The 16,696-nt window shown below is 40.5% G+C and overlaps 1 protein-coding gene across 1 annotated transcript in view; it reads left to right on the top strand.

The window, feature by feature from the left end:
* LOC123318625 (ras-related and estrogen-regulated growth inhibitor-like protein) overlaps nucleotides 1-16,231 on the top strand; it is a 43,374-nt gene extending 27,143 nt beyond the window's left edge. Inside the window, exons 3-5 of the mRNA XM_044905298.1 lie at nucleotides 15,235-15,311; nucleotides 15,472-15,653; nucleotides 15,808-16,231. Coding sequence (XP_044761233.1) covers nucleotides 15,235-15,311; nucleotides 15,472-15,653; nucleotides 15,808-16,066 — 518 coding nt within the window. The 3' untranslated portion in view covers nucleotides 16,067-16,231. The remainder of the gene's footprint in view (nucleotides 1-15,234; nucleotides 15,312-15,471; nucleotides 15,654-15,807) is intronic.
* The last annotated feature ends 465 nt before the right edge of the window (nucleotides 16,232-16,696 follow it).

Genomic DNA, 16,696 nt, shown 5'->3' with positions numbered 1-16,696 from the left:
GGTTTCAAGTTATGCCTAGGAAACGGTTTGAACGAGCCATCAAGCGGTAATTTGTAACAGTTAAACGGTTTTGATCCTTCCTGCGTCATAACTTATGATATCCCAAGGACATCGCAATCAGGTTTTCCCTGGGATATCCCACTGGGCTATGTATAGGTTAGGTAAAGTTAGTTTCCCCATAACTGACAATCAAAAATGCTACAGTGACTCTATCAAACACAGTGGCGACAATTGGAAATTTAGCAAGAATATGGCGGCTTAGAAGCACATATTTCAATGCTATGATCTCTAATTCGGAATGCGGATTGGCTTACGTCACGTCACGTGACCAAATCCGCCATATTCTTGCTAAAACGATGAAAAACGAGACCACAATTGTCGCCACTGTGTTTGATAGAGTCACTGTAAAAAATGCCAAGGTGGTGCGCCATCTTACTGGAAAATGATGATGAGGTATCGCCATAACCCCTAGTCAAAATCAAGTCTCTCAACCCTTCGTAGAAGGTTAATGAGAAACTCCTCAATTATACATCAATTTTACTAAATTTGAAACAAGAATGGACCTCCTTAAGCATTTTCTCATGAAATAGTAAAAACTCACTTAAAATTTACGAATTTTCTTTCTGCTCCATTCACTATGTATAATTTGCCCGATTCCCTAATTGCATTTGACTGTTGAATGGTGTATACTCCATTCACATTTATTTTAGCAGTCTAAAATAAAAATGAATGAAGTATAGTACTATCAAATAGATAAATTGATCAATGACGTATTTACCCAATCATTAACCTTTTCTAACGCGAGTCCGTCATATCCACGAGGTAAAAAACGAGGATAATGAGACACGTGATATCGGAGGAATTCCTCGGGCCATTTCTTGTAGAAACTCCACTAACAGCCCGTCGACGTCGCATATCTCGCAAAAATTCATCGATATTCGCGTACCGTTTATCGAATGGTGACTCGTAAAAACAAACTAGATCATTGCGATCATTTAACGGCCGTGAATTCAGACCGGAGTCTTTCACAAAATGTAGATCTCTGGTGCAGAGTGCTGTTTCGTATATTGTCAACAATCCACCCTTTCTCTCGACGATGCACGATTTGATGGTGCGTTTATACAGGGTGAGTCTGTGACTCGTACAAAAATTCCAACAGTAGATCCTTGAAGTCGAAAAAAAAACTTTTTTTCTTAGCATTTTTTCAGAATCGGCGCGGTTTGGAAGGGTTGAAAAACATTAAAAAATGTTATTTTCAGATTTATCTCACAAACGGTTTTATCGAATGGAATGAATTTAGGAATATAGGTTTTCATTTATTTGATTAATCTTTTTCGAACACAAGGTATCATCCACGTCTTCCAGTGTCCTCATTTTGACCATTACGTACCATAAAAATACCAAAGATTCGAAGAAGTATTCCTTATACTTTCTCGTATAATGCGCCGTTTTCGAGTAATGTTCAAAAATTGAAAAGTAACTGTGAAATTCGAAAAATTAGGTGCTTTGGCTGAATGCAACTCTGTTCAAAATATCCACAGATGTGTAGTGTCGCAGATTTAGCTAGTTATTCTGGAGGTTATTTGGTTTTCCAGGGATGGCACAGCTCATTGTGAATACTTGAAACGGCCATCTTCTTATCAGGGCTGAATCGGACAAAATGCTAAAAGATAAAAGTGCTTCTTTTGGCCTCAACAATCTACTGTTGAAATATTTGTACGACTCAAAGGCTCACCTTCTATATCCCTAGATTTTATTTTGATCCAGCTTCTTCTCGACGTGTTATTGGCCCCAGGCCAATAATAATGCATAATTATGGCCACATTTTTTTTCCATAAATGCCGTGACGTAAACGAACAGTATTGAGACATCCAACACCTGCTTAGGAAGCTTTATCGAATCGGCCACACCTCTTGTCAAATTTGCAATGCAAAAATTGGCGATAAGCTTCCGAAATTTTTCGCAAATTGTCGCGAACACCTTTTCCACCTATCAATTAACGAACCGCGCTGTTTAAAAAACTAACGGCGACAATGAATACGGTCCGCCTGATCACAATCTAGACACCGTCAATTATCGAGCTCGTATTTGAGCCCGATCGGTGAAATTTGCCAAGTGGGACCATAGTCATGATTGGTGTTTTGACAGGTTCCGAATTATAGGTATTAGACGATCGGTTTCGAAAGATGTGAGTGTCCTAGGAAGCCGATAACCCAGGAAAATGTACAGGGTGTGTCTTCAACTCGTATGGTTCCCTTTTCTGTAAAAAAAAAATGTACCGTGACTTCGTTAAGGACAATAAGAAGATCGATTTTTTTCTTTTGACCAACCCCGTACACGTCGGCGCCTATTCGACCTCTGGCAACAATTTATTAGTCGAGATCAAGAATATGGATACGGATTGGATTATGTGCTGCTGCGGGGCCGCCATTACTCGGTCTATCCTACGAATTATGCTTTCAGTAAATCAATTAGGCCGTGAAGTATCGCTCTAGCGCTAGCGTCTAATTGAGAAAAAAGTGTGAAATATGATTTTGATCAAGAGCACGTTGAGGTTCTCCGATGGTGAGCGCCGATAAGACGTCGGAGATGCTGGATAAAACCGAACGGGATTAAATTAGAGTGCAGTTTGCTGAGTCTTAAATGGGCGATTTTGAAACGGTGATAAAATGAGCCAAGTGGTTTCTGATGGAAGGTCCGACTTATATCTGGAAGTCAAGATGGATAGAAATTTGTTTACCTGCAGCATTTACTAGCTATGTTCACGACAATTACAGGAAATAATTTAATCATTTCAGGCATTTGCAGGTTGTGAATGGCTGCAACAGCCAATAGTGTCAATAGACGATAGTCGATACAGCGGAGAGAATCAATGGGGGATAGATGAAATAGTAGAGAGTCGCACATACTATAAACTTAAAATAGACGATGATAGCAGCAAACGGCAGTCGCAAATCAGGAAACTATTAATAGACGTTAGTCGCAACAGATGATAAACGCTATAGTCATAACAGACGATAGTCTCAATAAACCATAGTCGTAACATACTATAATCGCAACAGACGAGAGTCTAAATAGACGACAGGCGCAACATACTATAGTCGCAACATGCTATAGTCTCAACAGACGATAGTCGCAACATACGATAGTCGCAACATACCATAGTCGCAACATACGAGAGTCTCAATAGACGATAGGCGCAACATACCATAGTCACAACACACGAGAGTCTCAATAGACGATATTCGCAACATACTATAGTCGCTACAGACGATAGTCGCAACATACCAAAGTCGCAACATACTATAGTCTCAACAGACGATAGTCGATACAGCGGAGAGTATCAATGAATGATAGATGAAATAGTAGAGAGTCGCACATACTTTAAACACAAAATAGACGATGATAGCAGCAAACGGTACTCGCAACCCAGGAAACTATCAATAAACGTTAGTCGCAACCGATGATAAACGCTATAGAGGATAGTCTCAACGGACGAGAGCCTCAACAGATGACAGTCGCAACATACTATAGTCGCAACAGACGATAGTCTCAATATACTATAGTCGCAACATACTATAATCGCAACAGACGAGAGTCTCAATAGACGATAGACGCAACATACCATAGTTGCAACATACGAGAGTCTCAATAGACGATAGGCGCAACATACCATAGTCACAACACACGAGAGTCTCAATAGACGATAGGCGCAACATACTATAATCTCAACAGACGATAGTCGATACAACAGAGAGTATCAATGAAGGATAGATGAAATATTAGAGAGTCGCACATATTATAAACACAAAATAGACGGTGATAGCAGAAAATGTTAGTCGCAACCCAGGAAACTATCAATAGAAGTTAGTCACAACAGATGATAAACGCTATAGAGGATAGTCTCAACGAACCAGAGCCTCAACAGATGACAGTCGCAACATACTATAGTCGCAACAGACGATAGTCTCAATATACCATAGTCGGAACATACTATAATCGCAACAGACAAGAGTCTCAATAGACGATAACATACCATAGTCACAACACACGAGAGTTTCAATAGACGATAGGCGCAACATACTATAGTCTCAACAGACGATAGTCGATACAGCAGAGAGTATCAATGAAGGATAGATGAAATATTAGAGAGTCTACATATTATAAACACAAAATAGACGATGATAGCAGCAAACGGTAGTCGCAACCCAGGAAACTATAAATGGAAGTTAGTAACAACAGATGATAAACGCTATAGAGGATAGTCTCAATGGACGAGAGCCTCAACAGATGACAGTCGCAACATATTATAATCGCAACAGACGAGAGTCTCAATAGACGATAGGCGCAACATACTATAGTCGCAACATACTATAGTCGCAACATACTATAGTCGCAACAGACTATAGTCGCAACATACTATAGTCTCAACAGACGATATTCGCAACATACCATAGTCGCAACAGACGATAGTCGCAACATACTATAGTCTCAACAGACGATAGCCGCAACATACCATAGTCGCAACATACTATAATCTCAACAGACGATAGCCGCAACATACCATAGTCACAACAGACGATAGTCGAAACAGACGATAGTAGGCGATACGAAATCTCATGAAGAAGGCTACCAAAAATTCGAATTCACAGATCCGAACATCATCCACCCTGGCAATATCCGAAGTTTCCCACCATCATCGCCTCCGGCATCGCGGAATTCAAAGTCCCGCACTTCGTAATCCGTTCGTTTTCATAACAATCCATATATGCGGGTGTTTATACAGATGTCTCGCAGCAATTTTTCATCGTTTCCTATCCGCTATAAATCACGCCGCCCGTGTCCCAACCTTCCTCAAGATCTGATTCGGTCCGTCACACTCGGCAACGAGTATCTCCGGCGGAGGACCAGTCCCTCTTGACCGCCAGAGGCCTGACAGACGATGGAGGCGCCGGTACGGGTAAACTGATACACTGTCGATACATAAATCGGCGAAAAAATCCGCCACTTCCTCAATTGATTACCTCGGACGGTCAGGTCTGTATTCAGTTGAATTTGGGGAAATTTGGCGATTTGAGAGTACGTTCCTGAAGCAAATGAGAAGATTTTGTGCATTGGGAGTTTATATTATTCAAATGGAGAGTTACAGATGCGCCATCTATCGACAGGTAGACGAAGGCACACCATCGGTAGATTCCTGTCAACCTATGAACTCTTCTGCCACACAAACAGTTCCAAACTATCAGAAGAATCCTCGGTTTGCATGATGTACAAGCCGCGACTTCTTCCCTATCCACTTGACAGGGATCTGGCAACGACATGCGAAACCTAGGTAGCACATCAGTCTACCCAGCGATAGATGGCGCATCCATCTGTATACCTCCTGATGAAACCTATCCTTTATAATTATATGGACTCCAAATGAACAGACTCCACTCATTTGTTACGGTAATGTGTCCATCTGCCAAAAAACATCTCAAGATTTCCCTGAATCATATCGAAGAAACCTCCCACAGGTCAGTCCGTATTTTACGATGAACCTATAACACTACCTCTCAGAAATACAGCGCGATCCGTCCCTGCGAGACATGTCGTCCGAGTTGTAAATGAACTCGAACATTCATCTGCATTTTTCAATTCCCGATGGGTTATAACTCGATTGGTGAACTAATTGGGTGAACTTCTAGCTACTGTTTCGTTCGACACTCCAACTCGAACGTGTGATATACGGTGTGGGTCTTGAACTTGCACGTTGGGCTGAATTGTAGGTCACTGAAATGTTACGAAAATAACGCTTCGCTTCCTTGAATCTCCTGAATTGATGGATACTTTCAATTAGAATCAGATTCTGGTCAGATATATTCAACAAACCATCTAAATATTATACTTAGTGGCATTGAAATAGGAGCATCTTGTGATAGAAATATTGAATGGAAAAGCTGTTGCTTATGTCGCATCTTTGTTAAGGTTCTCCTATTATTTAGAACTTTTGATTTCACAATGGATCGTTTGGAATAGCAATCAACGTCTTCAATTGAATTGAATGGACAGAGAGCCAGAATAGATCGTTTCCTCAGCGTTTAGTTGCCACAGCAAATAATCGTAATGAACGATAATCGATAGTCGTAATAGACGATATTCGCAATAGACGATAGTCGCAAAATACGATGCTCACTAAGGACGATAGTCGCCAAAAACGATAGTCGATCCATCAGATAATAGATTCAGCACATCGTCGCAATAGAGATCAGTCATAACAACGTATAAGCGCAGTGGATAATCGCCTCCGATAATAGTTCCAACGATAGTTGCAAAAGCCGATAGTCCCTACAGACGATAATAGCAACTAACGGTAGTCGCCACCCAGGAAAGTATCAATAGACGATAGTCGTAACAGACCATAGTCGTAACAGAACATATTCTTAACAGACGATAGTCGTAACAGACGATGGTCGCAACAGACGATAGTCGTAACAGACGATAGTCGTAACAGACGATAGTCGTAACAGACCATAGTCGTAACAGACCATAGTCGTAACAGAACATATTCTTAACAGACGATAGTCGCAACAGACGATAGTCGTAACAGACGATAGTCGTAACAGACGATAGTCGTAACAGACGATAGTCGTACAGACGATAGTCGTAACAGACGATAGTCGCAACAGACCATAGTCGTAATAGACGATAGTCCAAATCGATGATAGTCACGATAGACGATAGTACCAATGGTTGAAACAGAAGATAGCCGATAGTCGCAACCTGGTATAGTTTCAATGAACGATAGTCGTAACAGTTGATTGTCGCCATTGTAATAGATCCCTTTATAACCGAATATCCGAAAACAAGACCTGCAAATCGCGATATCGACGATCCCGACGAAATCCTACAAAATTTACGAGCCTTCGCGCGCGTAGCCGTTTATACAGCCAGCGCGTATTTACGCCTCTAACGTTCGTCCGTCCAGATCGACCGGACGATAACGACAAATTTCACAACCCATAAATCTGACGCCTCAAGGCCGACCGTAAAGTTTCAGGGGGCTTTTACACACTTGAAATCGAGTGTGAATGAGAGAATTCAATAGAGAGATCCTTATCGGGATCGATGAAAGAAATCCGATATTCACGACTCAATTTCGTCGACAACTCCACAGGTTTTCCAGGTACAATAAGATAAATTTTGCGTTCAACGATGCGTTGAATGACTGTCCTATAGTAACGCGACAAATAAAGAAAATGTCTGACCGGTAAACAATATACCACACGTGGGGCGCCTAAATTTTATCTCCATCGATTTCAATGCGATTTCAAGATAGTCGAGACGAAATAATTTTCCTTATTTCAAGGTTTTGTGTGGCCCACGAACGTCCCTTATGAGCTGAGATCGTGTGACAGTTTGTAGAGGTCGTAGAAGATCTCTCAGTGGTCCTAAAACCCGAAATTCCAGAAGAATCGAAGAGGGCAAGAAGGCAACGCAAGCGTCCAACATTCATGAAGACGTTTCAAGCTGGATAAACACGCCATGCGTCCAACCTAACCTACAATTTTTTCGTTTCTCGCGAGAACGGAAATCGATTTAACCATGACTTCGCCATTGTTGACACGGCAGGAAGGAAGGCCCCACAAGCTAGAAAATACATCCAGGTGGTATTATAGACGGTTGTACCGTTAGTCGGATGAAATGTGGTGCATGCATCGTTGTGCGAATACAGAGATAAACTATGATGGCTTAGGACAGGAAATATAATGGGTAAAAGTCCACCGCGCCGAGACGTGGATCGTGGTTTTTAGGTTGAATATGGTCGTTTGGTTATCGAATTTGCATGTGCTGGATTGGAGAACTCAGGCCTGGGGCAGGGTGATGAGAATTCGTGAAGAGGTCCTTTGTTTTCTTATAAAAAAATTTGTGACAGATGACAACTTAGAGGAATTTTTGTCTCACGCCTTCCTAGGTCAAATATTAAGTGAATGTTTTCTTTTATTCTTATCCAAAATCAAGCATCTCACTGATGATATAGCAAACATAACATAACCACCAATCCATCTTCCTCTGTTATTTTCTCGAAGCTTATCGAACAATTCCTTACAAGTTTTCAACATCGGCGTTCGCGAGATTGCCGCTTGTTATTCGAACGATCTAATGAAATCATCCAGATTGTTATTCTCCTTTGTGGATTCACTAAATCTGTCACGTCGGCAGTTCCTACTCAAATGAAATCGTGCCTCTCAACCAATTAAAACGAATGGAAGATAAATATATCACAAAGAACAATAACTTTCACTTATACATCACGGGCATAGCACGCGTTAGGCTGTTCGTTCATGAGCTGAAAAAGAAACTGGGCAGATGAAAGAATTTCTAAGACGTTCATAAGCTTTCAACACAATGTCGTCCTTTCAATGAATCATATATGGAGAGAGCTGATGATCAAAGCCCATGTTGATGTCTATAGGAATGTTAAATTATTAGTCTAAGTGGACCAAGGCAAAAAGCAAGACAATTTTCAAAAATACACCTTCAAGAATCACAGCCTCATCTTGCATTATGGCTATTCTTCTTCCAAGTTAGTTACTCCAAGATTAGACCAGGAGAAACCAACAAAACTCTTATCGTTTTCCCATCTAAACGGGAAAATTATGGGACCAGAAACTCAGATATGTCAGTAGATAACCAAACCCAGCCTCGTTCATAATAAAATGATCTATTTTATCTCGGGAATGAATCTAATCTGTTTCACTTGCAGCTCAGAGCGCTTCCTAGTACTTGCATCGAAAAAATTCTCTCTGTTTCACGACTTTGAATAATATATATCTGCCCACATTTACATTTTCCATATCGATAATAATGATCTTGTTCGGTGCGCACGGTAGAAAGTGAGATGAGATGGCGCACTGCCAGCCAGGTATTTTTCGAGGAACATGCTGAGTAAAAACTTATTCTATGATGAATGATGTAGGTAGGTAGCATGTGGTAACATGAGCAGAGCCAAAGAAGAAGAAGCTCTAAATACTCGAAGAAGTAATTCCTCGAAATTTCTAAATCTGTAGATAGATTATTCTCTTCACATATAAAATCTGAATGACGGAATGCGTATATAAATTTCTCAGAAGTAGTAGGGATATCACACAGATATAAATTTAAAAGAAGAGGTGCCAAAACTGATCCTTGTGGAATACCGCTATTCAAAGTTTTGGAATTACGACAAAACACGAAACCTTCTATCTGACAGCATGTTTACTAGTAGGATAAGCAGATGCAACAACGGTCGAAGGAGTCCTCTTGAAACTATGCAAAAATACCTTCCCGCGCTAATTTATCGCAGAGTTATGTTTGTCATTACGTCATAATTCAATTCCCCCAATGCGATTCGAATTATAGGTTATTAATGTAGATCCTGTGGTGCGCCTAAGCACCGTCATTAACCAGGTTATTGATGGTAGTGATTTGTAGCTGTTGCATCAAAGAATATTACCAATTATTCCCACTTAATTTCGCCGTTTCGAATGGTCGTTCGCGTTTTATCACACGACCGTTGTAGAGAAGAAGTCGATGCAAGTACGAGGAGATTGACGGCGATAAGGGGGATCGCACAATTTATTCCCTCCTGATCGTATCCACAATAGGATCGCTCAGGGCCCTTATTCTCAATCATAACTTCCTCTGGGTATCTTTGTGGTCTTTCGAATCTACTTTCATGCCGTCGAGGGGGATAATCTCACGGCTGTGAGCTTCATTTATATCTTTCGGGCCACTGGCTCGATCGAGACTTCGTCCAGGTAACTGTATTCGTTTTGTCCGCGGAAGATATCGCGTATTCATCGAGGGAAATCTATCAATCGGAGGTGGAGACGAAGGGGCTTTGTCTGGATGATGTTGGAGCAGTATTCGAGAGTGTTGGATGAAGGTGTTACATCTTTCGAAGTGAGAAATTAGTCCTGGAACCGCCACTGCAAAGAGCTGGATTAGTTACTCTTTCAGAATATGTATCACATTCAGATATAAGATGATTCTTCCGGAAGATACGCGTCATCAAAACTTGTCCTTCGAAAATTGCCAAAACATATGGGATCAGATACAGAAATTTCAAGACCGAACGGTAGCACCGATCTCAATGAAATCTCGAGATTTATTACTGGAAGAGTTGCTCTTTCAGAATATGTATCACGTTTTGATCTAGGATAATTTTCCTGGAAGATACGCGACTCGAAAGTTGACCTATGAAAAATTCCCCAAATGATGGAGTCAGTTGAAATTTCCTCAAGATCGAACGGTTCTGTCGAAATGAATGAAATTCTCAGATTTATCGCTGAAGGAGTTGCTCTTCCAGAATACTTATCACATTTAGATCTACAATGTTTTTTCCGGAAGATTCACGTATCAAATTTTTTCCTTCGAAAAATCCCAAAAAAGATGGGGTCAGAAACAGAAATTTCAAGACCGAACCGTCGCACAGATCTCGATGAAATCTCGAGATTTGTTACTTGAAGAGTTGCTCTTTCAGAATATAGATCACATTTATATCTGCGCTAATTTTCCTGGAAGATAGGCGACTCGAAAGTTGACCTATGAAGAATTCCCCAAAAGATGGGGTGTCACTTAATACTTCCTCAAGATCGAACGGTTGTATCGAAATGGATGAAACTCTCAGATTTATCACTGAAGGAGTTGCTCTTTCAGAACATTCATCACATTTAAATCTACAATGATTTTTTCGGAAGATTCACGTATTCAATTTTTTTCTTCGAAAATTCCCAAAAAAGATGGGGTCAGAAACAGAAATTTCAAGACCGAACCATTGCACCGATCTCGATGAAATCTCGAGATTTGTTACTTGAAGAGTTGCTCTTTCAGAATATGCATCACGTTCAGTTTTACGATAATTTTCCTAGAAGATACGCGACTCGAAAGTTGACCTTTGAAAATTTCCCGAAAAGACGGGGTGTCACTTGAAACTTCCTCAAGATCAAACGGTTGTGTCGAAATGGATGAAACTCTCAGATTTAACGCTAAAAGAGTTGCTCTTTCATAATATTCATCACATTTAGATCTGCAATGATTTTTCCGGAAGATACGCGTATCAAAACTTTTCCTTCGAAAATTTCCCATAAAGTTTGGATCAGATACAGAAATTTCAAGACCGAACGGTCGCACCGATCTCGATGAAATTCTCAGATTTATTACTAGAGGAGTTGCTCTTTCAGAATATGTACTAATTTTGGATGTATAATCATTTTTCTGGAAGATAGAAATATTAAGACGGTCACACCGACCATGGCTGCCGTGAAAACGCCAATTTCAAGCTGTGGTCTCAGCTAATTGCGCACCAGCTGATAAGGGCATAAATAAGATTGTGAGACGATCTTATCAAAACCTATCCCAAGCCTTGGCACGAAATCCAAAATGTTCTTCTAATCCAGCGTTCCATAAGACTCACGACGTCGCGTAGGCCTCGGCCGTATAGCAAAACTGATCGCACATAATTGCTAATACACATTGATACAACAGGTACAAATTACGATCATCAATAACCGCCATAATGATGGCCCTCCTCTCGGTATTCGCATTAATGACCAATATTAAGATAAGAACCTCCGCGTCCAAGAAATTTCAATTATTAACGCGAAACAGAGATTTGTTAAAAAATGGGTGAAATTTCTCTCGGGTGCCGGGGACTGCGCGGTGAGCATTAATAACGTGTTATCGGGATTTGATCTGGTGGGCAGCCATTACTCTCCGGCTTACGACGAAAAATCCGATGGGTCTTGATGAATCGTTGGCTGGTTTATTACGTCTGGGAAAGTGGCACATTCGAAGGTACTTTATGCCGATGTGGCGTTTCTAATACCCCACCGAGGCGAGCCCAATTCAGCGGCACGGTTCAGCGGTGTTATGGATCAGGCTAAACGTTGCAAATTATTCATTATGATTTATCGGGCTTAAGGGTCTTCGCACGAGAGGCAAACGCACGCTATGCCGGCTGTTTCGATAAGATTCACAAGGCGTTAGCCGCCGTGAAGGATCAGAAGATGGAGGACTTTCTCATTCGTAGTTTGCAATGATGTATTATTGAAATAGGGCCCAAAGAAACCCTTGAAAAGTCCGTGAAAATTTGCAATCTAGATCTAAACGTGATACATATTCTGAAGGAGGAACTCTTCTAGTAATAAATCTGAGAATCTCATCTATTTAGGTGCAACCGTTCGGTCCTGACGAATTTTTAATTGAACCCATCTTTTTCAGGATTTTTCGAAGATCAGCTTTCGAGTCGTTTATCTCTCATTAAAAGTAATCGTAGAAGGAAATGTGATATATATTCTGAAAGAGCAAGTCTTCTAGTAATATATTTCGAAATTTTATCGAGCTCGGTGCGACTGTTCGGTCTTGTAATTTCTTTAACTGAACCCATCTTTTTCAGAATTTTTGGAAGATCAGCTTTCGAGTCGTTTATCTCTCAATAAAAGTAACCGTAGATGGAAATGTGATACATATTCTGAAAGAGCAACTCTTCTAGTAATAAATCTGAGAACTCCATCCATTTCGGCACAACAAGTTTTCGAAAAATACCATTTCAACGACCAACGCTGGACCACCCTGCAAATCCTCCATTCTTCGACGTTTTTCCACTACCGTCACCCATAATAAAACATCGCTTTGTGCCGTCGGATTGATAACAAAAACAGTGCGTTCCCATTGTCCGCGGATCCGGAGCCGAAAAGAGACGTGGGCACGATTTTTCCGGGCAGCGCGCGCGCGGCAGTGGCTAATTGGCATTTGCATACAAACAAGACTTCGCGTTCGCCTTCGTATCGGAAATTATGACCGCTTCCAGCCTGAAATACGGCCGTGGCGTAATCGAATGAGCGGTTTTTGCACACCATGCTTTCTCTACTTGTATTTTTCACTCGGAGGGTACCTGCCTTTAGTCGGCCCACACGAATTAAATCTGGCAGTTGCGCGGACAAAAATAAACATATCGATTATTTATGGTTTGTTGTTTTTTTCTTCTTGTTCTGGTCAGCTTGTTATGCGTGTTGGTCGTTGAATTTTTCCCGTGATTTCTTGTTGGTGCGAACGCTTTCAGGTCCACAATGGTCCTTAAGTTTGCACGAGTATTTTATCCGTAGTATAATCAGTTGAAAGTTTTATAAAACTCCTTCCTATTGATTGATCAGGCACCAATTGGCTCTGAGCAAAACGATTGCCAACAATCGATACCTATTTACCCCCAGTTGACTTCGACTTGTCACCACGTAATTTCTGCAGAAACCTACGGGCTATCATGTGCGATATTTCCGATGCTTTCACTTTCCTCCGTTCCATCGAATTATCGTTTTCCAATTTCCTATAATTCTTGTCCCGAAGGGTGTACTCGATCAATTCAAGCATCGAATCTTCCGATTACCACGGTCGTTTCTTGTGGCAAAGGTCGGCTGAATGGCGACGGTTCATTGTTATGCATCCGAAGCGGGCATCTTGGTTCAGCGAGTTAATGGCGCGTTTTAGAGCCCGCTGTCATTCATTGTTCTTGATTGGATCATGGCAGAACGGATCGCGATGGCTGAGGACTGCATAAAGTGAGGATGCGTTATATGGTGCAACATTACTCAAGAACAGCGTTCTGCAATGCGCTAGAAACATGCGCATTTCCGGTGCAGAACGCAATAGTGCGTTTAACACGCAGTAAAATACTGCAGAACGCGCTACAGATCGAGGAGAAGCTTTGGAAAAAGCAGCAATGCGCTGCATAACGCGGCTATGTTGTGCAAAATTCAGCAGTATGCTAGAAAAAGGCGCATACCCTCTGCAGAACGCAGTAATGAGTTTAAAACCTAGTAATACGCTGCATAACGCGGTTGATCACTACAGCTTACGGCAATGCTCTGGATAAGATGACAACGCGCTTCAAAAATGGCGTATATTCGATGCATAACGCAATAATGCTTTGTAAATCATAACAATGTGCTACAGAACGCGTAGTAAAGCGTTTTGAAACGCAGTTATGCGTTATAGAAAACGTATAAGCGCTGCAAATCGCTAAAATGCTTCGGATAACGTATGAATTCATTGCAGAAGGCGGTCATCTTGTGAGGAATTCAAAAATCTGCTAGAAAAATGCGTTTTTCAACGCATTATGCAATAATGCGTGGAAAAACGCAGTTATGCGCTACATAACGCAACAAAACTTTGAATACCTTGGTAACGCGCGCAGCTTTATCTCAAAAAATTTGGCAATCGACTATAAAAAGGCGTATTCTCAATGCACAATGCGTTTATGCGTTGTAAAACGCAGATACGCGTTATATTACGTGGAAAATCGCTGCAATTGTTTGAATAATAAGTGAATGCGTTGCAGAACATAATCATCTTATGGGGAATTCGGCATATTGCTAGTCAAATGCGTTTTTTCAATGCAAAATGCAATAATGCGTGGAAAAACGCAGAAATGAGCTACAGAACGTGGCAAAACTTTGAATACAGTGGTAACGCGCTGCAAAACGCAGCTTTATCTCAAAGTATATACTATAAAAAGGCCTATTCTCAATGCAGAACACGGTTATGCGTTGCAGAACCATGAAATGCGTTTTATAACGCGGATAAGCGCTGCAATGCTTTGGATAACGTATGAATACGTTGCAGAATGCGGTCATTTCGTTCAGAATTCGGCAATATGCTAGAAAAATGCGTTTTTCCAACGCCAAATACAGTAATTCGTTGAAAAACTGTGAGCTAGCGACAGATCCTGTTCGTTTCCTCATAAAATGACGTCCTAAAACAAACGTCGATTTCAACACATCCGAAAATGACGACGAGTCGAGCTGTTGAAAGATTTATCGCTTTCGCTTGATCGTTACGAAGCTCAATGAATTTCCGAATGAAAGGGAGCGGCTTGAGTCCAGACAAATAACAGATATACTGACCTACTTCATAATTTGAGATCCGAAACCACACTACGAGCCAATGATCACTATAATTCCAAGGAGTATGGAGTATCCATTACCTTACGCCAATTACAATTTTACGAGCGGTCTACCGAACTACCACTTTACGTTTTACTTTATGAGATGCGGAAAAATAAATCCTGCACGTTAGATCGTAACATTCCAACTGATATACCCTCAAAAAAAAATATAAAAGTTTTATTGTCATCGTTACAGTATTCGTTATGCAGTTCAAGAATACTTCAACACCTTTTAGTTCTAAATTATATTATTTATTATACTTTTTTTCCAGATTATTTCTACAGACATCACGTTGAATTCGATACTGTCAGAACGGAAATAGAAATCCTGGACACGTCAAATTGTGAGGTAAAAATATTTGTTGTTTTTTGCTACCAAATCTGGTTTAACCTATATAAAGCCCTTCGAATTTGAAGCCTGCAGAATGCATATGAATATATCCACTCGATCCTTGTTTGCAAAGATCAAGCTTACATGCCTCAACTTATATATACTTTGTCCGTTTCAGAAGAAAGGATGCCTTTACGAGCACATCAGATGGGGGGAAGCTTTTGCCATAGTTTACGCAGTGAACGACAGACACAGTTTTCACGAAGCTCAAGAAATTCTTAATCAATTAACTAAGCTAAAGTTGCCATCGTACTACACTAGCTTATTGCTAGGGAACAAGAAGGACTTGGAACATTGCAGGTAATGAAAGTTTGTCGAACTTCTAGGGGTTGTATCTCAGCCATCTTGAACATATTATAAAGCCAATTTTTAGTGAAATGACTCATTTTGATGACTTTTCCCGTACTACCTCCTAAATTTAGGGGATTTACTCACCAGATTTTCTTATTTCCAGAGAAGTATGCGTGGATGATGGCCACGAGCTGTCACTGAAATACAGCTGTCAGTTCTACGAGGTTAGCGCTGCAGAAAACTTCGCAGGGGTGTCCTTAGCCTTCCAGTCGCTGTTGAGGGAAGCCAGGTCCGTACAGCTACTGAAATCGTTACCTATTAGGAGAAAACTGGGTGTGAACAGTGTATCGAAAGTTTTAGGAAATATATTCGGCAAAAACTCGAAGGGCGATCGAAAGAAGAGACCTTCCCTGAGTATATGAGTGCAATTATACAGTGAGAGTGATAAAATTGTTCGATAACGTAACGAGATAGACTGAAATTATTTTAATTTATTAGACGAGTTAGTTTTCATGATTGTGGAAATTCAATATGAAGTTGGATTGTGAAGAATTTGCCTGGATAAAAATAAAACTGCTAGTTTGTTCCTTTCCCCTTTCTTTTCTGAGTTCCTCCAACATTTGAACCAATTAATCGAAAAAAAAAAAAGTAATTTTGTCATATCAATATAGTTATATAGCAATATCTCTATGTTGAAAGCCTGTGTCGGTGATTCTGACCATACAGTTTGGTAGAACAGTGGATAAAGTCTCAGTAATCACTAGTGAATAATGAATATTCGATAAACAATCCGTGAATAATGTCTCATTAATCACAATTGATTTATGAATGCCATAATGCTCATGGAATCGAATAGATTTTGATCTGAGATGATTTTTTCCTACTTTTAACAGCTCTGAACGAAATTATAATGGAAAAAATTCGAACTATTCCTCTACCCTGCAGTGGAATAAGATTTGTCGTAGTTATACTACTGGTAATGCAAGCAGCAGTGAAACACAAAATGATCAAATCTGAAAATCATCTTCTTATCTGCTTCATAAATTATGATG

This window comes from Coccinella septempunctata, chromosome 8 (genome assembly GCF_907165205.1).
Source record: "Coccinella septempunctata chromosome 8, icCocSept1.1, whole genome shotgun sequence".
NCBI lineage: Eukaryota > Metazoa > Arthropoda > Insecta > Coleoptera > Coccinellidae > Coccinella > Coccinella septempunctata.
Note: the sequence above shows the minus strand (reverse complement) of the source record. Positions and strands in the feature narration are given on the sequence as shown.